Source organism: Branchiostoma belcheri, unplaced genomic scaffold (assembly GCF_001625305.1).
Source record: "Branchiostoma belcheri isolate BF01 breed outbred unplaced genomic scaffold, Haploidv18h27 scaffold21, whole genome shotgun sequence".
Classification (NCBI taxonomy): domain Eukaryota; kingdom Metazoa; phylum Chordata; class Leptocardii; order Amphioxiformes; family Branchiostomatidae; genus Branchiostoma; species Branchiostoma belcheri.
Window position 1 is genome coordinate 1,780,707 of NW_017803602.1, and position 23,299 is coordinate 1,804,005.

At 42.1% G+C, this 23,299-nt stretch overlaps 5 protein-coding genes across 7 annotated transcripts in view; 2 read left to right on the forward strand and 3 right to left on the reverse strand.

Moving 5' to 3' along the window:
- LOC109469843 (hemicentin-2-like) overlaps window positions 1–11,924 on the forward strand; it is a 20,001-nt gene extending 8,077 nt beyond the window's left edge. The window contains exons 2-12 of one of the 2 annotated variants that reach the window (XM_019768576.1): window positions 4,050–4,191; window positions 4,891–5,057; window positions 5,501–5,662; window positions 6,007–6,180; window positions 6,458–6,709; window positions 6,984–7,109; window positions 7,424–7,632; window positions 7,761–7,848; window positions 8,005–8,289; window positions 8,809–8,950; window positions 10,578–11,924. In XM_019768576.1, the coding sequence (XP_019624135.1) occupies window positions 4,050–4,191; window positions 4,891–5,057; window positions 5,501–5,662; window positions 6,007–6,180; window positions 6,458–6,709; window positions 6,984–7,109; window positions 7,424–7,632; window positions 7,761–7,848; window positions 8,005–8,289; window positions 8,809–8,950; window positions 10,578–10,779 (1,949 nt within the window). In that variant the 3' untranslated portion in view covers window positions 10,780–11,924. The remainder of the gene's footprint in view (window positions 1–4,049; window positions 4,192–4,890; window positions 5,058–5,500; window positions 5,663–6,006; window positions 6,181–6,457; window positions 6,710–6,983; window positions 7,110–7,423; window positions 7,633–7,760; window positions 7,849–8,004; window positions 8,290–8,808; window positions 8,951–10,577) is intronic. The other variant, XM_019768577.1, reaches the window with a different exon arrangement.
- Window positions 11,925–11,944: 20 nt separating this feature from the next.
- Window positions 11,945–17,113, reverse strand: LOC109469842 (F-box/LRR-repeat protein 18-like). The gene is made up of 10 exons (XM_019768575.1): window positions 16,954–17,113; window positions 15,621–16,491; window positions 15,207–15,372; window positions 14,869–14,972; window positions 14,316–14,509; window positions 13,849–14,094; window positions 13,501–13,599; window positions 13,201–13,237; window positions 13,011–13,093; window positions 11,945–12,751 (listed from the first exon to the last, which is right to left on the reverse strand). Exons 1-10 carry the CDS (start codon window positions 17,103–17,105, stop codon window positions 12,538–12,540), a joined length of 2,166 nt encoding a protein of 721 aa, XP_019624134.1. The 5' UTR covers window positions 17,106–17,113; the 3' UTR covers window positions 11,945–12,537.
- A 195-nt stretch (window positions 17,114–17,308) lies between these two features.
- Window positions 17,309–21,418, forward strand: LOC109469821 (serine/threonine-protein phosphatase 2A regulatory subunit B'' subunit gamma-like). Of its 2 annotated transcripts, none has more exons than XM_019768532.1 (8): window positions 17,309–17,445; window positions 17,746–17,904; window positions 18,472–18,564; window positions 18,971–19,105; window positions 19,332–19,457; window positions 19,623–19,844; window positions 20,261–20,398; window positions 20,607–21,418. In XM_019768532.1, exons 2-8 carry the CDS (start codon window positions 17,746–17,748, stop codon window positions 21,117–21,119), a joined length of 1,386 nt encoding a protein of 461 aa, XP_019624091.1. In that variant the 5' UTR covers window positions 17,309–17,445; the 3' UTR covers window positions 21,120–21,418. The 2 variants fall into 2 exon arrangements, with proteins under 2 accessions (XP_019624091.1, XP_019624093.1); XM_019768534.1 differs by having other exon boundaries at window positions 17,746–17,880.
- LOC109469820 (putative transporter SVOPL) overlaps window positions 21,373–23,299 on the reverse strand; it is a 19,835-nt gene continuing 17,908 nt past the window's right edge. The window contains exon 14 of the mRNA XM_019768531.1: window positions 21,373–22,043. Coding sequence (XP_019624090.1) covers window positions 21,999–22,043 — 45 coding nt within the window. The 3' untranslated portion in view covers window positions 21,373–21,998. The remainder of the gene's footprint in view (window positions 22,044–23,299) is intronic.
- Window positions 21,373–23,299, reverse strand: part of LOC109469822 (putative transporter SVOPL) — a 14,297-nt gene continuing 12,370 nt past the window's right edge. Inside the window, exons 13-16 of the mRNA XM_019768535.1 lie at window positions 22,782–22,975; window positions 22,424–22,513; window positions 22,044–22,157; window positions 21,373–21,802 (exon numbers count right to left, since the gene is read on the reverse strand). Of these exons, the coding sequence (XP_019624094.1) occupies window positions 21,746–21,802; window positions 22,044–22,157; window positions 22,424–22,513; window positions 22,782–22,975 (455 nt within the window). The 3' untranslated portion in view covers window positions 21,373–21,745. The remainder of the gene's footprint in view (window positions 21,803–22,043; window positions 22,158–22,423; window positions 22,514–22,781; window positions 22,976–23,299) is intronic.

The following is a 23,299-nucleotide window of genomic DNA, read 5'->3' on the forward strand; positions in this document are numbered from 1 at the left end:
GCTTGCACTATATAAGCACCCAATAAATTCGGGTAACGTAAACTACCAGGCACCATTCTGTCCCTGACTACCGTGGTGGTAACATGGGCAGAGGGCTCTTGAAGACACTTTGTGTTTGTAACATATTGACAGCAGATAAGGAATTTATGTACATGTACAGTCTGTTGTACATAAAGAAGATAGCCTCACCTAACCCAGAATATAAAGTAATTACAACACTGTACTGCCTTGCCAAGGTTTGGTGGTGTTATAGATTGGCTGGCAGTTACTTGAATAGTTCTAACAGAGCTCCAGTCTACTATTGTATACTAGTGCTGCTTTCTCATACTACCAAATTGACACCACAATTGCAACCCATATTTCTAGACTCACTTACTATCCAAGCTAATTCGGTTGTGAGGTTGACATTTTAGATATCTATAATTAGACGCTTTGATGAAATGTTGACAAGGCAGTTTGAAAATTGAAATTTGACCACAAAGTTGGTTTTCCAGAAACTGAAAGTTGCAGATAATATTTTCTTGATTTATGTGACTCAGTTACAGCTATCCAGATCAGTCTGCATGGTTTGATATTGTTATTTTGAAAACCAGTATAGAAAAAAAACATTTGAATTTGTTCAAAAAGAGTGACAGTTATTATGCTAATCTGTCCCTGCCATTGTTTTCGGTGGCTGGACCGTCTAGGATGTTTATTAGTTTATTTGATTATGGGGGTCAATTCACTATTCAAGCTGCTGGAGAAGCCACAGTGGGGAGTACTTCCTTATTGCGTCGCCCTGGGCACCGAATCCTTCAGTTTAACAATATTGAAACACTAAATATTTGGAGGGTTGGTTTTTCCTTGTAAACTGTTTGCGAAGAGCGCTTAGACTGACGGATAGGGTCATGTTATTTTAGATGCCAACCCGGTAAAATCAATAAGAAGGAGGAAAACGTTACGGCATTAATAGACACGCATTTAGCACAACATAAATATTAGCAAACTGTTACACATCTAGAGCAATGGTCTTGTCCGTGTCAGTGTTTGTAAGCACAATTGTTAAGTGAGGGGTTGTGACTATTTCTGAGATGGTCGTCATTCTTATATACATGTACTCAATTATATTGATATATTCTGTAACATTGAATATCTGAATACTATGGTATGTTATTTATCATCATCTCCCTTTTCATCTGCCTAAGCCAGCACCCCGCCATCAGGCTAACAATCGACTAGAGGATGAAATATGCTGAGAGCTAAACAAGTCTTCCTGTCGTATTCCTCAGGGCATCCTTCATGTGTAAAGCGCCTAAAGCCTTGTCAAACTGATGGAGATTCATACGGCAGATTATAAACCTATTTGTAGGTCCACAAATGGAAGAATCCAAAAACGCCAAAATAACGTCTAGTTTTGGGAGGTGCATAAATGAGTATAACTGATGTAGTTTACGACGACGTCCTACGAAGTCGAATAATCTTCTTGGTAGGTTTTACGCAGATAATTTGAAATGGAGGATTTACAACAAAGGGGAGCTTAGAGACCTAAACGAGCTTTTAAGGGGTTATCAGGAATGTGAGGCAATTTGTACAGTTGATGGGCTCCACGGTACCAAAATGAAATGAGATTTTCCTTGCGGGAAGAACTTTCAAGTAATACCTCATGAAAAGAGGATAAAAGATTATGGAGCCCAGGTGTCCATTATGCCTGTAGGGACTATGTTTAGCACATAGTTCTACTGTAATATCAACAAGAAAAGCCGTGTACCTACAATGAAAACAAGCAAAAATGGCATGTATGAATATGTAATGTACATAATATACATGTTAATCACTCTTACAGCGACGGCATATCAATATGTTAACGCCATTTTTCTTTCAGTATGTATCAGTGCGTACGTTACAATCGTATGACGTTCTAGCTAGATAACACAATGTGGTTTGCCATACTGTTATTGCCGTACGAAGCTTTTTATAGCGTTTTCCAACTTTCTAATTATAGGCCCGGTCAAGGTCTGGGTCCTCGTCATGGGTGGCGAATTTTGTCAGTGACATAAATGGTTATTCCTATATCTAATTTCCAAGGCAAGTTCACATGAGGGTCCCTTTTCACAGCTACTATCTCCTAGCTGCGAGAGTATTCGCATTTGATAGATTCCATATCATGGTGTTGCTATGCATTATGTATCATATGGTACATGACATCGGCTGCTTCCAAGCTTATAGTATAAGCTCATCATTGGTGTGAGCATGAATAGCAGAGCTGCTTCTAATGGGGATAAAGGTGATATCCACATTCACGTTTATATGCATTGTGTTACAAAGTTGCATTGTGGCAATTTCATTATATTTTCCCCAACAGTAAACTAATTTAAGGCACGGTGCATATATTTATCATTGGTGATTGAGATGTAGCGACGATGATTTAGATAGCAACCTTACTGAAGCAGCTTTATATAGAAGTTCGCCTATTAAAGAAATCTGGATGTGTGTTGCTGTTCAACATCTACGTCAACTTTAATAGCCTGGGACAAGCAAAAAAACAGCAAAAAAATTGCAAAACAGAATCGACATGTTTGAACTTAAGCAAGGAGACTTAGTCAACAAATGTAGACTTTAAGTCTCCTCCTGGGATGTCTTACATCATCCCATTCTTATCGTCATGACTCCCATGTTGCTACTTAGGACCTGGCTATTATAGCAGCTTCAGATTCTAGGGTAATGGTTCATCTGAATGAAGAATAACTATTACATGTTTGGCCGAGTTTTTACTTATTCATACACTTTAACGATCTGTTTATCCACATCAAGAGACTGGGGAGGGGTGCATTATTTTACATGTAAGATTATCTTATTTCAAGTTGCTTTAAGACAGTAAGACTGTACTAACCCCTGTTCTACTACATGTATGCTTGTAATTCTCTTACGGTATGATTAAAATAATTAAATAATTACAGTGAATACCGCACCTGGTCATATTCTACTTTTATTACAGTAACTACTGAAAGCGATGGTTACTACCGGTACCCACGACTTATATGTCTAATAGTGTTTTATGTGTAACGAGGTAATGCAACCATTTTACCGGTATATGCCGCAAAAATTATCCTGTTTTTATCGGATGATGACCCCGCCCAACCCGGTGGAACATACAGATAGAGTACCTACGGTCACAGAAAGGTCACAATTGAGACAGGTAGCGCTTTTCAGGCATGGATACCTGCACTTCTTATAAATATCGAGATGGCTGAATATTTCAGCGTTGTTCATCTAATGTTCGCGTGTCAGAGTTACACACCAATATTCATCAAATTTCCAGAATATAAATTATAACATCAGAGGCAAAAATATGGAAAACGACGAAGACCTACAAACAATATTGCCTTGCCGCAAGTAGCTGACACAGTTAACCAATTTATTGGTGCATATCAATTACAGGACAGTGTGGCATAATCATTTGCAACATTAGGTCTGTCGTCAATTGGCAAAACATCTGCTTCCCTTCTTCCGTCCAGATGTTTTACTGCTCTGCCGGTGTTAAGTTAAGTCCAAACTGCCCCATTGACAGCCTCGTTAGCAGTGTAACTCCTGCTGGTGTTGTAATTATCCGCTACACATGTCGCCATGTGGTGTGTGGGGGGGAAGTAATCATTTGCTACATTAGGTTTAGTTACGGATGGTGGTCCTGACAAAAACGTCTGCTGTTGAAATCAATCTAATGGAAAGGCACTGAATGGCCAGTAGGCATTATTCTCCAAGCAGAGGTTTGGGTTTGGCTTATTTTTGGCGTGTTTTTAGGCTGTTGTTTTATGGCTTGCTTTTTTGCACCGATACTTTTTTTTCTACGCCAACCCAACACCAGTGCAAAAAAAAGCCCGATAAAAATCCGATAAAACATGCCCAAAATAAGCCAAAAACCAAACCTCTGCTTGGAGAGTAAGTAGGCATACCGCCTAGAATCAATACAATGAGTAATTCTAACAGACAGAACGTTTCTTAATTCTAAGACAAATATTAATGCCGTATATCATGTTTACTGCTTGTTTACTGTTTGGTTCTGTTATTGGCAGGTGGTTTGAGACCGAGGCAGACGATCCGGGATTACTACGATCCCATCATGCACATCCTGACGCTGAACTGCACCGTAGCGCGCGTGCGCGGGGAGGCCCGCCTCAGCTGGCACAGGAACAGCCAGTTATCGGACGGACCAAAGTGAGAACAATTTTTTTGTTATATTGTCGGAATTAGAAGGCTAGGAAGACATTGCAAAAAAACACCATGTAGTTGCCTGTACAAAGCCACTTTCTTGTTGCCAGAATTCTAGCCTAAGTAACAATTCCATTCAATTCTGACCAATTACCTCTGGGTAGTACTAGTGTCCATGATTTTCTATTCCCTTTAAGGTTCATTTTGGTACGGTATAGGAATCATAAAGAGTTTATTTTCGCTCATAGGACCATCAGTTATTTCTTGTCCAGTCACTAGTGTGCACACCAGCTCCACGGTTTCCGGAATACCGTCTACAAATACTTCCGTCTCTTTGTTACTTTTCTAAAGAGTGGAAACAGTGATATATTGTTGAAACACCAGGACCAACGATATCAGAATCTTAACTTTAGCCTACACAATACGAAAAATCTTCGTGAACAATAGTAGATTTGATGTGCTTTATCGTTGACCATCTGTCACTTTGCTCAATATTAATTTTGTTTGATTTAAATTGAGACGACCTTGGCTATCACGAAAATATATAGGCAACATCTTGAACAAATGAATACAATCCACCTCTTACACCATACTTTTGCATAATGATACCAATTGTTACTATGAACGTCTTCACAGTGAAATCCCTGAACACACAATATATTAGATGAGTACATGGCGTTTGTGCTACCCCATCCCCTCCTCCAGGATAGATGCCAGTGACTACACCGTGCTCGTGCACAAGAACGGGCGGAAGGATATCAGTGCCGTCATCTCGGTGCCGCTACCCACCCGGGTGGACCCTGACGTCACGGACTACTTCAGCTGTGTGCTGAGGAAGGGGAAGCAGCAGGACGGACTCATCGTCACCCCCAGTAGGTCAAAGTCATACAGAATTTGGGTATCCGTCCAGGTCAAACCTACAAACTCTTTAAGGGGACTAAAAGGGGGCCTAGTTGTAGGTAGTAAATCGTACAGGCACGCTTCTGTATATTGTTTGTCAACAGCACTATTACGTTGAACAAAAACAAACTCTCGCGTGTTGCTTAAAATCGTATCTCGACTAAGCGAAATTGCCCAAAGACAAATCAAAACTCTACTACTGGATAAATTACGGAGATTACCATTCATATCCAGTAGTAGAGTTTGATTTGTCTTTGAATATTGTTTACCTGTATGTCTAACCGTCTTCAACGTACGCGAAATTCGAGCTAGATCTTCAAAAGCTCCTCGGCTTTGTTCTTGTATACGTAGTAGCAGCATGCCTTAGAGTTTCGTTCAAATTCTTTCGTTCAAGTTCTGTGCGTATTTTATATAGAGGCGCCGACAAAAGCCTTCCTGATCGACCGTGACGGGAACTGGCGCAATGAGGCGTTCTACGAGGGGACCGACCTGCGCCTGCGCTGTGGCACGGCGGAGACCAGACAGGGCGTTGGCTATCACATCGTTCCCACAGCAACTATCACGTGGAGACGTGACGGTAACGTCTTATTACTACATTCTTCTTTGAACTTAGACTAAGGAAACTACACGTTATTACAGTTTTGTCTTCCTGGATGGTTCCTCGTGCATGTGACTTTGCGGAGACGTGATTCCATCTTATGGGTCAGAGGTTGTCAGAAGTCTGTACAGGCCTCCGTCTGCTTTGAGTTAAAAGTTTATGGCTACCTTTGACGTTGTCTCACATAACGCACCCATAAGGTTTAGAATAAGAACAAACTGTGTAGGACTAGACGGATATGTTTGATCCCTTCAAACCGCGTACCTGGAGTGGATGGGCCCCTGATCTTATCCCAATGATCATGATGTGTTGTGTGTTCCCAGGTCGGCCACTCCCGAGAAGAGCCCGGACCATCCCTGTAGAAGTGCCGATCTCCGGCAGCGGGAGGCTGGTGCTGAAGAACATCTCCATGGAGGACAGCGGGGAGTACTCCTGCCACGCCAGGAATGTGTTCGGGCAGGGCGAGGCCACCAGACAGGTCCGGGTCTTCAAACCAGGTGAGGTCATTACAAATAACCTCATTAGCTTCTATCTGCTTGCCATAGATTGAAAGGAGTTCCTTCTCCAAATCCGTAAGCGGATTTTTTTAATGAGCTGAATCAGACATCGCACATGTCTTAGCTTCGATTTAAACTGGTTTCGTGCTCAAAAATATACACTTAGTTACTAACCATGTTATCAGCGGGTATTTTCGTACGTTTTTTACAATACTTTATCCCAATACTTTTCCTAATACCAATCAATGATACTAGTATATACCGTGTCTGTCCACAGGAGAGCCGCTCCAGGTGCAGACCATGTCGCCGGTGTACGGACTGCTGGGACAGACCGTCACCCTCCCCTGCAGACACTGGAGCGTCTTCCCGTACGAGACGGAGACGCGCTGGTTCCAGCTGAACCAGACCAGCGGAGAGCTCGTCCCCGTGCTAGACTACAGCTACAGCACGGCCACGTGTCTGGCCGGGGAGCGGGGCGACTGTGACCGGGTCAGCGCTGTAGGTGTGACCGGGAGGCACTCGGGGGAAGGTACGTGGGCACTAATGTTATATCTAGTGGTCCATCCCCAGTAATTTATTTGGTTTCTACTTGCAAACTTTGTAGCAAAACAACTAAAACAACTACTACGTCATACATTTGCTTTTAAAACAGAACAAACATTTATGAATTATGGTGTAACAAATTATGATGTAACACGTTAAACACTTCGAAGTCTCTAAGGCAAGTAAAATACGCTTAAAGAAATTCCATCCCAGTAGAAAGTCCTATCCCAGCATCTTACACACGATTGTTGTTGCGTCAGGATCTCTGCAGCTCCGAGACGCGCGGCTGTCTGACAGTGGGACGTACGTGTGTAGGGTGGAGTCTGGGACGGAGGACAGGCGGGTCAGTCTGGACGGGACCGTCCAACTGGCTGTCAGGTTACAGGGTAAGTAAAAAACTGGCTGTCAGGTTACCGGGTAACGTCTACAAACAATCGCAACCATTGGAGCTGGATTTCAGCACCAAGGACAGACCATGCCTGCGTACTTGCAGGGTGGATGAACCTGAACTGGGACCATGTAATGTTGTAAAATTCACCAATTATAAAGAGAGAATGACTTTCTGGTAAGGACTGACGGCAGGGATCCAATAGAAAGTTAAGAAATACCATACAAATCGTTGCACGTGTTAAGTTTTGGACAAATTTTTACATGTAGATCCTATGAAGCCTAATTTTAATTACATGTCATTACCTCCTAGGCTACACGGATGATATCGTCATATCAGAGCAGTACAATAACGAGACGCAGGACCTGATGCTCGCCTGCTCCACGGCGTTCGGCCACCCCCGGCGCCAGCTGGCCTGGTTCAAGAACGGCATCCCTGTCTTAGCTGGGCAGGTCAACGTCCGGGCGGACGGCTTCATGGAGCGGGTCAGGGACCTAGTGGGGTTTCACTCCTTCCTGAAGGCGAGGAACTGATACTTTCAAGTTTTACTTTCTCAACAAAACAGAAAACAAACAAAAAACATAGAAACAAACGCGTGAATCAGAATATTGGTTTCTAGTAAGTAATAGCCGTTTTTGTGTTGTTCCAGGTGGAGAGGTTAACTCGAGGAGACGTGTACTCCTGCCAGGCCCCCCACCCACTCACGCAGGCCATGATGTCCACTTCAGTCACTATAAGTAAGTCAGACACAAATCAAAATCATACTGAAAATAGTAAACTAACGAATAACATAATGATAATAATATAATAAAAGAATAAAATAAAGAATATTTTAGTACAAAACAATAATATCATCCTTGATATCGTATCTAAATTTTATGTTATGTTCCCAGCTTCCCCTCTTGCCAAGGACATCGATGTCGTCCCTCACCCCAAACAGAACCCGACAGAGTTTGAGGATTTGGCGCTGGAGTGCAAACTGCTGGTGAAAATCTCCCCTCGACCCTACATCCGGTGGGAGAGGGAGGGCGGGGCTCTTCCTTCCGGGGTGAACATCCGGGATGACGTGCTCCTGGTCCCCAACGCCATGATAGAGGATGCCGGGAAGTACAAGTGTGAGGCTGAGAACATCTTCGGCTCCGCCAAGGCCGAGGCGATGGTTCATGTACGGACTAGAGGTAGAGGTCTACTCACTCAGCCAAATGTTAGAAGTAATCTGCTGAAAGATGGAAGAAAAATTGCATGTTCTGGCTAGCGAACGTGTTTTAGAGCCAATGGGGGTGCAGATTGAGAGTGTGGGGTCGTGTGGCGTAACAACAGAGCGTTCGGCTCGGAACTCGAATCTTGCCATGTCACCGATCTTGTCCCCTTGGGAAATCACACGAATTTCCTCACTTTACTCAGGTAAAAATGATATGACTGCCGTCCGTCCATTTCTTTGCCTGCGTTGGTGGCGGCAAAAGAATGAGTTGAAAGTTGAGTTTTCCGTCGCCATGTCTTGTTATAACTGTTGGAAAAGAAAAGAAAAATGAGAGTGATCATTGAGATTATCAACGTGATTTATGGAATGTACGAGGCCATAGCACATATTCATTCAGGTGACTCCACTGTGGTTTTGTTACATCAAGAAGCTTTCATCACATATCAGTGATACATATGGCGGATTTGTAACGTCACCTGTCATCCTTTTCCCTCAGAAAATAAGACGACTGAGTCTCTGTGTAACACTACGGCCATAGCGGTGGATGTGGCGCGGTGTCAGCGGAGGTTTAACCACACTCTGGAGGTTCTGTACAGAATAGAACAGGAGGAACATAGGTCACCCGCCAGGCTATGCAGGTACATATAACACTATTGAAACTTTGGCTTTATAGAATCTGTATGTGACAGTTATACTTATGATAACGCTTGAAACAAACGTAATACTCTAAAAACAGGTATTGTTTCTCGATGAATCTTTGGACATTTTTGCGAAAATGAGCAGCACCATTAATTACTGATATCGTACGGTGGCCCGTAAGTACAGGCATGCGTGTCTGCACGAATATCTTCCACGTCTGCGCGAATACCTTCCACGTCTGCGCGAATACCTTCCACGTCTTCGCGAATACCTTCCACGTCTGCACGGGAGAGAGGGTTGTTCTAGTAAGATGGCACTGTACAGCAAATGGCGCTGGTAAATAATAGCAAATGTACGACAGTATGATCGTTGAAAAAAATGCATATGCTACAGAAAAAAGGAAAAGCATAAGCTGGCATTTGAACCCGGGTCAAAAAGCTTAAGCCTACACATAAAACACTAAACGAATACTCTACGCTACGAAACTTCACAGAGTTGGCGGAGCGATCTATTACTAGTACCTAGTATTTACACTTTTGTTTACCAATATGAAGAATGGCTTCGATCCTTTCCGATGGTAAAGATTGTTTACGAGACAGAAGTTAGTGTTCCTTTCTTAAAGAAGTACTCGAGCTCGGTATATCGCGCTTTTAGTGGACACTCTTCGAAGTTTCTTCCCGATCGATGGGAGTTTTGCGCCTTTAGGGCATATTTTACGACAGGAGTAATTGATTAGCCCCTGATTGCTACTGTCGTCGTGAATATCCTACCGGGAGCATACTTGAGTCTGGCGGTAGAAGAGCTTTTGCAGCCCCGAAGAGTACCGACCCAAACTGCGATAGCTATATAGATAGATTGGACACCAGGCCAGAAAACATTCCTAATCAATCGGAATGAGTAAGTCACGATTTCTGTTGATGGGATTCGTTCTATGGACAAGATGAAACTGTGTAGCGAACAATACTGGAAGTATAATTTGGCTCACCGGTGTTATTGATCCTCGCCATTCTCTTCAGAGCAAGTCGAAACAAAGTACGATGATGATAGTCAAGATAGCAGTATGAGTCACAAGGACGTAAAACTATACCCTCAACGAGAGTGAGCTTGGTCTGCTCGTCAGGTCTTACATGTATATACCCAGACGCTCTGTCCCGACGTACGGCGAGACGTGATGGGTCTAGACACGACGTCCAGACGTGGGTCTAGACACGACGTCCAGACGTGGGTCTAGACACGACGTCCAGACGTGGGTCTAGACACGACGTCCAGACGTGGATCTAGACACGACGTCCAGACAAGGTCTGGCTGGAGGCTTCCGTGTTCGGCCTGAGATGGGGAGAACTAACTCCATGCCGCTTCGATGACTTCTTTGGAGCAAGGGGGGTTTCTTCTTGTTTGGGGGCAGTGGCAAATTATTATATTTAGTCCCATGTCTATCGAACAACAATCTAAAGCAAGTATAGAGGCTTTTTACATCCACCATGCTGTATTACAGCGCATGCCTGTTCAGTTTACCCGCCAATATTGCAACACCAGGTTGTCGAGATTCATATGATAATTATGATGACGTCAATGATGCTCGTCAAATGGTGATTAATACCGCAATTTCTGTCTTTGTTCCAACAGTATTCACCAGGAGCTGCTCCTGTGTATGAAGAGAGCTATGGAGTTCTGCCCGACATGGGAGACATCTATCGGAATCTACATGAACTCCACCGGTCCTGTAAAAGAATATTGTCATAGCCCCAGCTCACAGGCAAGAGAGGAAAATGTCTGGTCAAAAATATTTGTCTCAGTAATTATATTTTTAGTAGTTTATGTTTTTTAATTACATATCCAATTGCATGTACATTGTAGTTACTGTATTAGTCTAGAACTCAGACTTGTGGCAAGGCCTGATAGGAAAGTGATAATTATCCCAGCCTTCAACTTCAAGAGCGAATAGATGTTGGACTATGTCAGGCATTTTTTTGACAAACTGTCTTTTATACTTAGTGAATTACTAATCACTTCTGCCACCAGTCTGTCCGTTTAGATTCTCTGTAAACAAACACGGGTGACTATTCTTAACCTTCATCAATGTTCTCCATGCATTGTAGCTTGTAAAAAATAATGCTATTAAATGTTTAGGCTATAGGGTGAAATGAAAACAATCAGTTATACCTTGATGTATATTAGGTCAAGTGTATATTTTCTAGTCTTTGTTTTTGCTAAGTCTTTTACCTACAAATGTAAATATGAACATAAAGGAACTTTTGGTCTATTGCCCATACATGGATGTTTTAGTCTAATATTTATCTGTTTTGCAACTTCTATTTTTTGCAGATTCAAACTTCATTTTTGTGCTTCCTGGTACATTATTGTTTCTCATACTTTTCTCACTATGAAAGTTTTATTCTTCTGTAGAGAGTTGAAAAAATGTGGTTCATTCATAGCAATATTTGATGTCTCAAAGTCACATTACTGTACAACTGATTACATTTGCACACTGAGAGCAGAAACAAAATTTAAGACTTTGTATTCAGCATCAAGTATTGGACAATGGAGGTTATTTTATACAGATTTCACGCAAAACAGTATTAAGGGCTATTGTACATTGCTAGTCTGTGTGTTGGTATACATTTGTGATGTCTGGTACTTATAATAAACATGTCACAACATGTCTGCAAGTATGTTTGTGGAACATATGGCCATTAGGACACAACAACATAGCAATAAACTATGGTCAGTCCAGTGTTTTCCATTGTTTATTCATTTTTCCAAACTCCAAGGACATGACAGTTCTAGCATCCCCAGGTCAGTCCTCCAGTTGCCTCAGAATATACAGTCTCTTAGAAAAAAAATCTGACTTGGGACTCAATTTTTCTATCTAAACAAAAGTTACCATCATAAGGTCCTCATTCAGTTTCTTCTCAATTTAAACTTGATCATCAACATGACTGCAATAAACTTGATCAACATGACTGCAGAAAACTTCATAGATTGCACAACATGATTGCAATAAACTTGATCAACACGATTGCTATAATCTTCATCAACATGGGTGCAGTAAAGCTGATCATCTACATGATTTAAGTAAAGTTTAATCAACATGATTGCAGTACACTTGATCATGATAATGATTTCAGTATACTTGATCATCCTCATGATTGTAGTAACTGTCTCATGATTACAAACAATGCACTCCCCATCTGTGTTAAACAACATTCCCCACTACAACCTTCTCAAGATAATGACATGCAGTCTGCAGACAACAACATGTACGCAGACTTCAATGTGGGAAAACTACTCACGATTGCACTGTCAAGTACATAAATAAAATTATACATAAGCTTACCCACATTCTGAATGATACATTGATGAAATATCGTATGTAATTCTCTTGACAACAAATGCTGATCAAGACTGCAAATCAAGGTACAAAAGCAATTCATTCTAATTAACACCATTGGTTAAAAAATCATTAAGTCTATGACTTTATGTTCCAACATGGCACCAACGGAGCAGTTAAGTAGCAGTTTTGGTAACCACTGCATCACTGCCAAGATTCAGACTTGAGGCAGGTATAAAATTGGTGCTTTGCCCATCAGCACTCAGCTGCGAATGGACACCTCAGCCTGCTGACTTTTAGACTCATGATTCCACATTTATCCAGCTCCAAAGGCTGCTCCCCCACCCGCGACTTGTACATGGTAAACTCCTCCAGGTGCACCATGGGAATGAGCTGACTCAGACTGCGGCTGTCTTCCATCAGCAGGTGTTGAATAGCCACATGCAGCGCTGGGCGATCACTCTGGTATCTAGCAAAATACCATTGAAAAGAAAGTGTTGCCAAATGCTTTTTCTTCATATTCATTACATATTTATGAAAGAAATTCACTCAGATGGAAGACAAAAAAGTAGTTAAAAAGAAAAAGGCAATCAGAAGTTAATCTTTAACAGTCTCTTAACATGTTTTCTCAATTACTACTGTAGTGATACTACATGGTATGCAGAGTTGTATGCAATGTTTAAACTTTTCATTGTGCTGGAAAGAACCAAATGATGATGTAAACCAACCTTTGTTTGATAACCTGCTGCAATCTGTGACTGGCCAAGACCTGTCCCATGGTGAACAACTGGCACACAACCAGACGTTTGCACTGTAAATATAACACTGAAGTCTTAGGGTTCATGTTGTATTTACACTACATAATTCAGTCAATCTGGGACATTCAGATTTGTTATAACTAGTACCTTGTTTCCTTACCTCCTCAAATAGCTTCAGTGTTAGGTGAGGATCGATCCTGAAATCAAGGGAAAAGAGATGTGATCAGTTGTAACTTAAATCACCACATCCTGACGTGACAACACAGTCAGGGGTCAACGAGTATTCATAATTTACAGAATTACTGCAGAATTCCTTCATCCTACAGTACATGTACATATGATTGTACTAATTTATACTGGCATTACATTTCAGCACCACCGGATGAGTTTTATAGTGTACATCTGCTCCTTACAGCTGACAGAGTGTGTGTATTGTATCCCTACAATGTTCACCACTTACTCCCCATTCCTGGCCACCACACACAGTCTCTGTAGGTCCCTGCAGTTGTATAGAGCCTCCAGGAAACTCCAGGCTATGTTAAAGTTTGGCTGCTCAAATCTGTTGAAATAACAAAACCATTACTTTAATGCATATCAAACTTGTGTTACTAGAGAAAAGTTAATGTGCAATGAAAGAGGATATAAGTCAGTCAGACATGTGGTTAACTGATGAACTGACATCATTCTGATACACTTTTCTAACAAAACATTTAGTTCATTCTGAGTATAGTGCACAGTCCTGTGAAACTGTAACAAACTGTTATCTCTCTATAAACAAAACCAGCTGCAGTATTTTCAGTCCACCAACCTGAAGTCCTGTAAGTGTGGCATCCTTGTCAGTGCAGACAGCAGGTTGTTGGAGTAAATGCACTGTCCGGTGGGACCCAGGTTTGCCAGGGACAGGTGCCGCAGGGCTGGACACTTCTCTGGGAGGGTCTGCAGGAACTCACCTGTGATCACCCCTGGCAACCCACCCAGGGTCAGCTTACGGAGCTTCCTCCACTCACAGATACACGACAGGTCAGCATCCTTCATCCGGGACTTCACATCATCACTGCAACAGGCAGGACTTATAATTAGAAAAGGATACTTGGACTTAAGGCGATTTTTAATTATGAAACTTATCAGCCGCCACATTTAATGGTATGGCTAAGAGAGATGGCAAAAAAACATCTTACAGGGTTCATGGACAAAGATAATAACAGGATTATATGTACCAGACAAAATAAGGCTTATACATACATATCTTGGCAGGGATTTAGGTAAATGTCTTACCATGGTCTGTAAATAAAGAAGCCTCCCTTGTCCCTCTCCAACTTGAGATGTAAAGCCTTGTGGACCAGTTGGGAGTGAAAGCCCACACCCAGCAGTTCAAACTCCTCCACAAGGGGGCAGCCATGGACGATCTTCCAAAGGTTCAGGACCTGTGGGTCTGCTCTGCTGTAGTGGGATGTCCTGGAGGATGAGGTCTGTAGTAGATGGACATAAAACAAGCAGGTTCAAAGATGGACTAGGACATATGCAGATTCAAATACAGTTGGCATATACAGGAGTGTGTGTGTGTACATGTACTTTCCATGAATGTACTAGTATTGTGTTTTGATCAAAGATCTAAAATCTGCAATGTTGTATTCTGTAATGTACTTTGCTTTCAAATGACAGAGAAAACAAGCTTATGCATGATAAGACTGAGGAAGAAGTGAAAGAGTGAGTGAGTGAGTGAGTGAGTGAGTGAGTGAGTGAATGAATGAATAAATGAAGGAATGAAAGTGTAATTGTAGCCACATACAGAACATGATAGTACATGTATTCAACAGGTATCCTATACCTGAGGCCTGGGTCCATTTCCTGGATACAAGGGATCAATTCTTGACTTCTTGGACTTCTTGGAAGTTCCCACTGAACAGGCGGGGAGGGACAGGCTCACCAGCCCTGGAATAAGAAGTTTGTATACCACGCATATCATGATTGGCAATACGTATGCCTGTAATGAAAGTACACCATGTGTATGGCTTGGACACTAACGATACAAAACTATCAGAACTTTATTTGCTTGAATTCTATGATGGCCCTTAACCAGCATCTGTAACATTGCTGAACAACAAAGTACATGTACTAGTACCTGTATGTGAAAGTACAATACATATATGATTTGAGAAAAGTTACCTTTCATCTTGGCTATGGTGTCTGCCAAGCCATCAGAAGGGAAGACATTGGGGCAACCAAAGGAGTTGCAGTGGTGAGCACCACTCAGGTTCAGGCTGTGGAGATGTGGGCAGTTCTCAGCTACAGCCTCCAGACCGCTCAGGTCCCAGTCAAACCTCTCTGAACACTGGGGAAATCACAGTGGTTACATATTCTGTACATAAAAGTGATACTGTAAGTTCGATTGAGGCAGATACAGGGAAGTGTGCCTGGAAGTACAAGTCTGCGCATTTCACTAAAGTGAAGACTTAACTTGAAGTAAAAATGACAATTAAGATAAAATTTCCATGCAGAAACTTTTCACTACCAGGCAGGTTTCTCAATAAAAATAATACACTTTTAGAGAAAGACAATAACACAACATAACAGACTTACACTGAAGCAGTACCTGCACCCCATCAGGTTTAACACCCGCAGGTTCTGACATACTGTGGAAACTGTTATCAGGTCGTAACTATGGAGACAGAAGTTGTATGACAGTCTCAAGAACTGCAGGTTCTTCGTTTTCTGTAGATCCGAGATGGAGCATATTCCCTCCCGCCCAGACGACAAATCAAGCTGCAGCAGGTCTGTTTTAAACGGCTCAAATGCCTGTGCATAGCTTCCCACTGCCTTCTCGTATGTTACAAACGGACCCCCGCTGATACAGTAGGAGTGGAGAGTAGGCTGGGGATCCCCCTGCTTCATGGAGCCTGTCAGCAGGTTAAACACAGAGGATGCCACTTCAGAGTTCTCAAACCCATAACAGACCAGCTCCTTCAGGTTACTTGCTGAGACAGCTGCTTGATCTTCTTCAAGAGGGTTGTATGTCCAACACGCTACGTTGGAAAGCTGCACATTGCCTAGCAAGTAGATCCTTTCCAGGGCCGGACAGAATGTCAGGACTCCAAACAGGTCCTGGTGGACTTCAAATGGGTAGACCTGCTTCAAGACTTTCAGCTTCTTCAGTGTCTCCTTACATTCCTGGCTGAGGAATGATGGCCGGAAACCCCCCTCGACGTCCCAGGCAAGGCAGCGCAGTTCTTTGGTAGCTGATAAGATTTTGGAGAGGCATTTTGTGGTGACCCGACAGTGAGACAGGTCCAGTGTCTGGAGGTTCACACATCGTGACAACACCTCGAGGGCCGTGGAGTGTAACCAATAGCAGCCATGGAGACTGAGATGTAGTATATTTAGTGTTTGGTGACTGATGACGTTCTTAAGAAGGTCGTCTGACAACCCGTAACAAGACCTCAACTCTGTAGACCTGAGAAAGACAGGAAATTTGTAAAGAATGTTTATTATAATAACTTTACTCCAAATAGTGCAAAATATGATATGGAAAAGTTTCGAATCTATCCTTTTGGTGAAGGTTATGATACTATCGAATACAACAGATGTAGAACAGGTTTAATTGTAGTAACGTTATATTGTAATGTTTAATGCGGTTTATTGTGGAACAACTGCAACTCTACTTTAGCTGCCCATGCGCCATGTGGGTGACAGCTATTCTTCCAGGAGAGGGTAGAGTACATAAAAAAATTACAATACATCATCATACAATTACATGCATAAAGTTTATATTTACATTTAAAAGAGACAAGTGAGTGACAAATGTGGTGCCCCCCTCCCCATCCAAAACGTGCAAGCGACGTCGTCTGCTTTTCAAATGTAAACAGCAGGAGTCAACAAATAGAATCACGTATGTCTGTAAGAAAGGAAGCTTCACCTCCAAAGTGTTTTGTCCTGGCATATTCCGCTAAACCTCCTGCTCACTCGCTGCACATTTAAGATGTCATCTAACGGAAGAAATTGCAGGATATGCAGCACAATTTCGTCCGAAATTTTCTCCATTCCATTTTGAGATACCGCAGCGGCCATGTTGGCCGGAAGAGTCTACTCTACCCAATTGTAGGGGTGGAGTATCAACTGCTATTTTTTGCTGGTAACTTGAAGATCAAAGAATTTGTAGCTTTACCAAAATTAATCAACTTTCTGGCTCTAACTAATCGTCTTTACTTGGTATCTTGGTCTAATGTTACGCAACTCGTTAATATCTTGCCAAAACGTAGAACTTACCTTTGATGAAATGAGATGTTCCCTGGTACATTGTCAACGGAATCAAAATGGCGGCCGATTCAACGAAATCCTCGAAGTTCTAATGAGTTTTCGTGCTTTGTGTGTTGTTTGAAGACTTTATCGAAAAGGTAGTAGCTCTAAGGTACGTAGAAGACTTTAGTTGTTAATACAATTTCCATACATCTTGTTGCGTTGGGGCATTCTGTCATTTCTGTGACATAATTTTACTTGCAGTGATCTAGCTTACCTATGCTATAGTATACATGGGAGGGGGGTACGGTACGGTCAATCGGATACATACATGTATTTATACGTATGGCTACCGGTAGCCAGTATATACATACAAAAGGCTTAGCAAGTCGCCACGGCTAGTACTGGTAGTACTGTCTGAACCAGTGAGAGATGATCATATCACGCATACTTCTGGTTTGTTAACTTAAAGATGGACTGGAAGAAAGCCCTAAAGGCCCATGTTGCTGGGAAGCCAACAAGATCAGAAGAGGAGAAGCGGTCAGAAGAGACACAGCTGTTTACTGAGTTGTACTGTCAGTGGAAGGGTGTCCAACCCAACCGTCAGGTAGGGGCTAACTCCTCACAACAGGTGGGTGTTGTAATGTGGATGTTTGGAAGTGTGAGGTTTGTTGTTTGTTTGTTTTGATCTTATTTACTAACTACTAAGCTTCAGAAAGACTAGAGGGTACTGACCCCAACTGCCAGGCAGGGAAGAATTGCTGCTGATTGGTGGGTGTTTTTGTACGTGTCAGTGAGTGATGTTGTTTTGGGTTGTTTGTTCTGCTTGAAGTGAACCCATACAGTAAAGGGTGCCTGATAAAACCACGAAGTCCATTACTGCCTCGAACAGGTGATAATTTTTTTTAATCATACGTTCTAAAGTGAGAATTTTCTATTTTGTCATTTACACAGTATGTTGACAGTCTTCTAAAGACCGAACCATGATTTTTCTCAGTAATTTCTCTCTTCTGAAATCACATCATAAAACCAGTCGTAATAGATCTTTCAAGTCCATTGCTTTTCTGTTGACAAGCAAGAACAGTTTTTAGTACCATGATTACAGTTATTCTTAATACCTTTAGGTTGTCCAGAAAAAGTATGTATTAATGTATTATAAAACTATGTTTTTTGACTATTTGTGGCATATTTTTTTCAGCATGAGAGTTTTAAGTCCATCCCCAAGTTCTACTTCAAGTTGCCAGCAGAAGATGAAGTTCTGCAGCAGAAACTGAGGGAAGAATCTAGAGCAGTAAGTAATCTATAGACTACAACATCACTTTGGAAAGTAAGGTAGCTAACATCAACTTGCTGATGATTCTGCTACACTGTATAACAGGGCTGTAGAATTTGGACCATGGCACACCAGGCCATGGTGTGGTGGGTTCTTTAACGTGCGTGTGGTCACGGCTCTTCCCAAACAAGGGAACTCCTTTTTACGTCCTATCTGAGGGACATCCCTAACCAAAGCTAGGTACTCATTTTCACCTGTGTGAAGTGAGGAAAGTTGTGTAAAGTGCCTTTCTCAAGGACGCAACGTTGGGGCATGAAGGTGGAATTGACCCAAACGCCCTACCATTATGCCACACAATGCCACTGTATACAAATATTAATAATGACGATGTTGTTGAAGTGCTGTTTGTTTATTGCTATGATAGGTATTCCTCCAGAGAAGGAGCAGACAGCTGTTAGACAATGATGAGCTGCAGAGCCTGTGGTTCCTCCTGGACAAGCACCACACACCTCCACTCATGGGCGACGAGAAAATGATCAACTATGAGGACTTCCTCAAGGTACTAGTACATTGTAGTTGCAAACACTTAACATGTTTTGATTTTTCACTACTTAACTTTTCTTCAACAAGTGTTTAAACAGTTAACAGTTCAGACAACTTTCTGAAACAATACTTAGCTTGCTGATAGTATGAATGGTGATTAGGACAGAAAAACAATCAGATATTTGTGATTAGAGCCCACTTGACTTATTGTTTTACACTTGTGTTATGCTTTACTGTCCCAGGTATCCCTGGAGGCAGGGCCTAAGTGTAAGACGTACTTCACAGCCACAGTGTTTGCCAAGCTGTTGCAGAAGGATCCATATGGCAGAATCTCCATCATGCAGTTCTTCAACTACGTCATGAGAAAGGTGAGGCAGGATCATGTGCAGAGATCTTCTTTTGTAAAGCTTTTGTATGAATACCCAGCTGTTCCTGTCTTGGATCAGCCTGACCCTTGGTCTGTGCACAAATGTCAGTTGAAGGAAGCAGACCTGCGGTATATTTGTACTAATGTGCTGTGTTCTTACTGTCAGGTATGGCTGCACCAGACTAGGATTGGCCTGAGTCTGTACGATGTGGCTGGCCAGGGCTACCTGAAGGAAGCGGACCTGGAGAACTACATCCTGGAGCTGATCCCCACCCTGCCCCAGCTGGATGGGCTGGAGAAATCCTTCTACTCCTTCTACGTCTGCACAGCTGTCAGGAAGTTCTTCTTCTTCCTGGATCCTCTCAGGACAGGCCGCATCAAGATCCAGGTCACTGTACTGCCCTGTATATCCAGGGCTCTAGCCAGTACCTGTTTTTCCGTCAATTGCAGGAAATTTCAACCAAACCGTTAACCTTGACTGACAAAATTGACAAAAAGTCTTGGGAAAAAATTATTTAAAAAAAAACATCCATAGGACCACCACCAACCACTCTCAACCCCATGATTTGCCTCTCAAAATGCAAGAAATTGCCTTTTCAAGGCTTCAAAATCCAAAATTTTGCAAGCACTGACAGAAAAACATTTCAAGCTGGCCAGAGCCTTGTCTACATGTATATTCCATCATTTTTACATGCACTGCAGTCATAGCAGTAACAGGAAGACCTACATATCTAAATATGACAAATGTACCAAACATATGAATTGATAAAGATTACCATGTTATGTTAAAATTATATTATTTAGGACATCCTGGCCTGCAGTTTTCTGGATGACCTGCTGGAGTTACGAGATGAGGATCTGTCCAAGGAGATGCAGGAGTCCAACTGGTTCTCTGCACCTTCTGCACTCCGTGTGTACGGACAGTACCTTAACCTGGACAAGGTGAGGGGTGTTGTATGGTATACATGAGTTGTGTGTATGTTCTAAGCTCTAATTGACAGGCTCAGCAGTTTCTTAGATGGCACTTTATATGACAAGTATACAAAATCAACACAGTAACATCTGATACCAGTAGGTGTTTCTTGATTTTATATTCTGTGTCAATTCCTATTTGTATTGACATATGTTGTTTATTTATCCTGTCTCAAAGGACCACAATGGTATGTTGAGTAAGGAAGAGCTCTCCCGCTACGGAACAGGCACCCTCACTCCCGTCTTCCTCAACCGAGTCTTCCAAGAATGCCTCACATATGATGGAGAGATGGACTACAAGACGTACCTGGACTTTGTTCTGGCCATGGAGAATCGGAAGGAACCTCAAGCTCTGCAGTACATCTTCCGTCTTCTTGACATCCAGAACCGCAACTACCTGAACATTTTCGCCCTGAACACTTTCTTCCGAGCCATCCAGGAACAGATGAAGATCCACGGCCAGGAGCCGGTCTCGTTCGAGGATGTGAAGGACGAGATTTTTGACATGGTGAAGCCGGCAGACCCGCTGAAGATCACGCTACAGGATCTCATCAACAGCAGTCAGGGTGAGACGGTCACCAACATCCTGATTGACCTGAACGGTTTCTGGACGTATGAGAACAGGGAAGTCTTGGTGCAGGAAAACCCTGTGGATGATCTGGAGAACTTTGGAGAGGGGGAGGAAGTCTAGTTTGTCTGTACAAACATGTAGTAATGATTTCAAGTATCAAACAGTTGCTGTACATATTAGGTCTCTGTATCATTGACTGATTTGAGGCATCATCAGTGAACAGGCGTATACCATGTACCAAGAATATTCTCAAAACAACCTTACACAAAACAAATAAGCAGACAGTTGTTTTTATACCTTATTTTAATCTTATCTGTTGTGTCAGACTATGGAGACATCAGGCAAAGGTATTAAACATACCACAAAATATATGTTTGGAAATAACCATACACCAACCATTATTAAAATTTGCACATTTTCATGATATGTACATTGTGCTCCTTAGATCTGTGCATCCATCCCAGCCATCCCATTTGAACCTTATTTTAAACTTTTTTTAAAAATAAAATACATGTACATCTGCCATTTTCCCTGAGACTTTTAGACCAATGTAAAATAAGTACCTTTTGATATACCTCAATATTAGCTTTTGCCTCTGTACAGAAATATGACATGGATCTTTCAAAGCTTGAATTTTTGATTTAGCTTGTCATCTTTAAACAACTGACTCTGAACACCATTATAAAATGATTAGTACAGTCACACCACCATCCCTCATGAACTGAACCGCTGCCAACACATGTCCTTCAGGCAGCCTCTTCTCTGGGCTGCTGGGGATCTGTGGAAACCACATGTACATCATCCTGAAAAGATATAGAATAGATTAATCCACAAAACAGTATCTGATACATAGATAGCTAAGCAATTTTGAGATTGTTTGTTCATTTATTACACTGACAGAAGACAAGCAATAGGTAACTTAAAAAGACATTTCGTACCCATCTTTGTTGGTGAACCGTGGTACTAGGAAATGTATGCTGTATAGTATACACTGTCATATCAAGAGAAAGAATGGGTCATGAATGGTTTACAAACATAAGATACCTGCAGTTTTCTGCCCATGGTGTCCTGTGGCAGTAACAAGGCTACCAGACAGCAGAAGCCGGCCAGCCCCCCGTACACGTACAGCGCCAGAGACAAGGAGTAGTTCAGTAAAACCTGGGGACATCGATATGCTTCAACATGCAGAACAGACGCTGGAGACATAATAGGGTTATCTAAACTACAGTAACCTGGCTAGATTGTCAAAATAGGAAGTCAAAGCGGTTTTGTAAACCTGGCATTAAATTGTAGCGTTATGCCTACGAATAAAAAACGCATTTTAACAATTATTTTATATCAAATATCTCTAAGACCTGATCTATGGGAGGAGTGTTTACAAGCGAAAGATACAAAGAACAAGTTGTTGTATATAAAAATCTGACCTGTGCAATGAAGGGGGTAGTCATCGCTCCTACCCTTGCGACTGTGCTGCATGTCCCGATAGCAAGAGCTCGGACATTGGTTGGGAAATACTGAGAAAACAAAAGAACACAAAATGTCAACTTTTATAAGTGAATTCCTCTCAATTTGACAGATTTAGGCATTCGACCTGGCCTTAGGATTTTGATGAATACGTAGTGAATAAAAGTGTCCATCACAAAAGGAATTGGTCGTACGGCGGGTTGTCAGTTGATGATTGAAATATATGTATATTTCATTCCAATGCTATGCAGTACTTGAATCAGGAATCTCATCACAAAGCAAGCACGTTATACATCAGAGCAGCAGAAGTTGTATCACCTCCACTGTGTAGATGTACACCATGCTGAAGGCGCCACTGATGAAGGCGCGAACAGCAAAGACGAAGAAGGTGGTCCAGGCAGCAGACGTGCACAGGTTCAGCAGCATGAAGAACGTACACACCAGGGCCAGGTTCAACGTCATGGTCAGCTTCCGCCCGATTATGTCCACCAGGAGAAGGTTGATCGGCATTTCTGACAGAATTATGGTAAAAATAACAAGCTATAAGTAAACGTCATACAAAATTGGATTATAACTTACACCCAAGGATTGACTGCTCGAACCCCACCGTAAAAGAAGAAGATCGTATTCTCAGTATCTATGCAAGTTTGTTATTAATGTAACGGAACTAGCAGACACAAGATAAAGATCCGTCAGGTATTTTGCTTTTATCAAGTATCTAAAGGAATCGGAAGACAATATAAATTTCTCACGGATGAACTCCCCGTACGTGGAGACGATCATGGAGATGTAGTCTTTACTGGTGAGAGGTTTACAGGAGCAGGGGATGACGTCAG

Coding starts and splice junctions, on each gene's coding strand:
- LOC109469842 (XM_019768575.1), bottom strand. CDS start 17,105: ATGGCCGCTGCGGTATCTCAAAATGGAATGGAGAAAATTTCGGACGAA. Junction 14,510..14,868: donor GAAATGGACCCAGGCCTCAG/GTATAGGATACC, acceptor CATCTACTACAG/ACCTCATCCTCCAGGACATC. Junction 14,095..14,315: donor TTCTTTATTTACAGACCATG/GTAAGACATTTA, acceptor TGCCTGTTGCAG/TGATGATGTGAAGTCCCGGA.
- LOC109469821 (XM_019768532.1), top strand. CDS start 17,746: ATGGACTGGAAGAAAGCCCTAAAGGCCCATGTTGCTGGGAAGCCAACA. Junction 18,565..18,970: donor TGAGGGAAGAATCTAGAGCA/GTAAGTAATCTA, acceptor TTGCTATGATAG/GTATTCCTCCAGAGAAGGAG. Junction 19,106..19,331: donor ACTATGAGGACTTCCTCAAG/GTACTAGTACAT, acceptor TTACTGTCCCAG/GTATCCCTGGAGGCAGGGCC.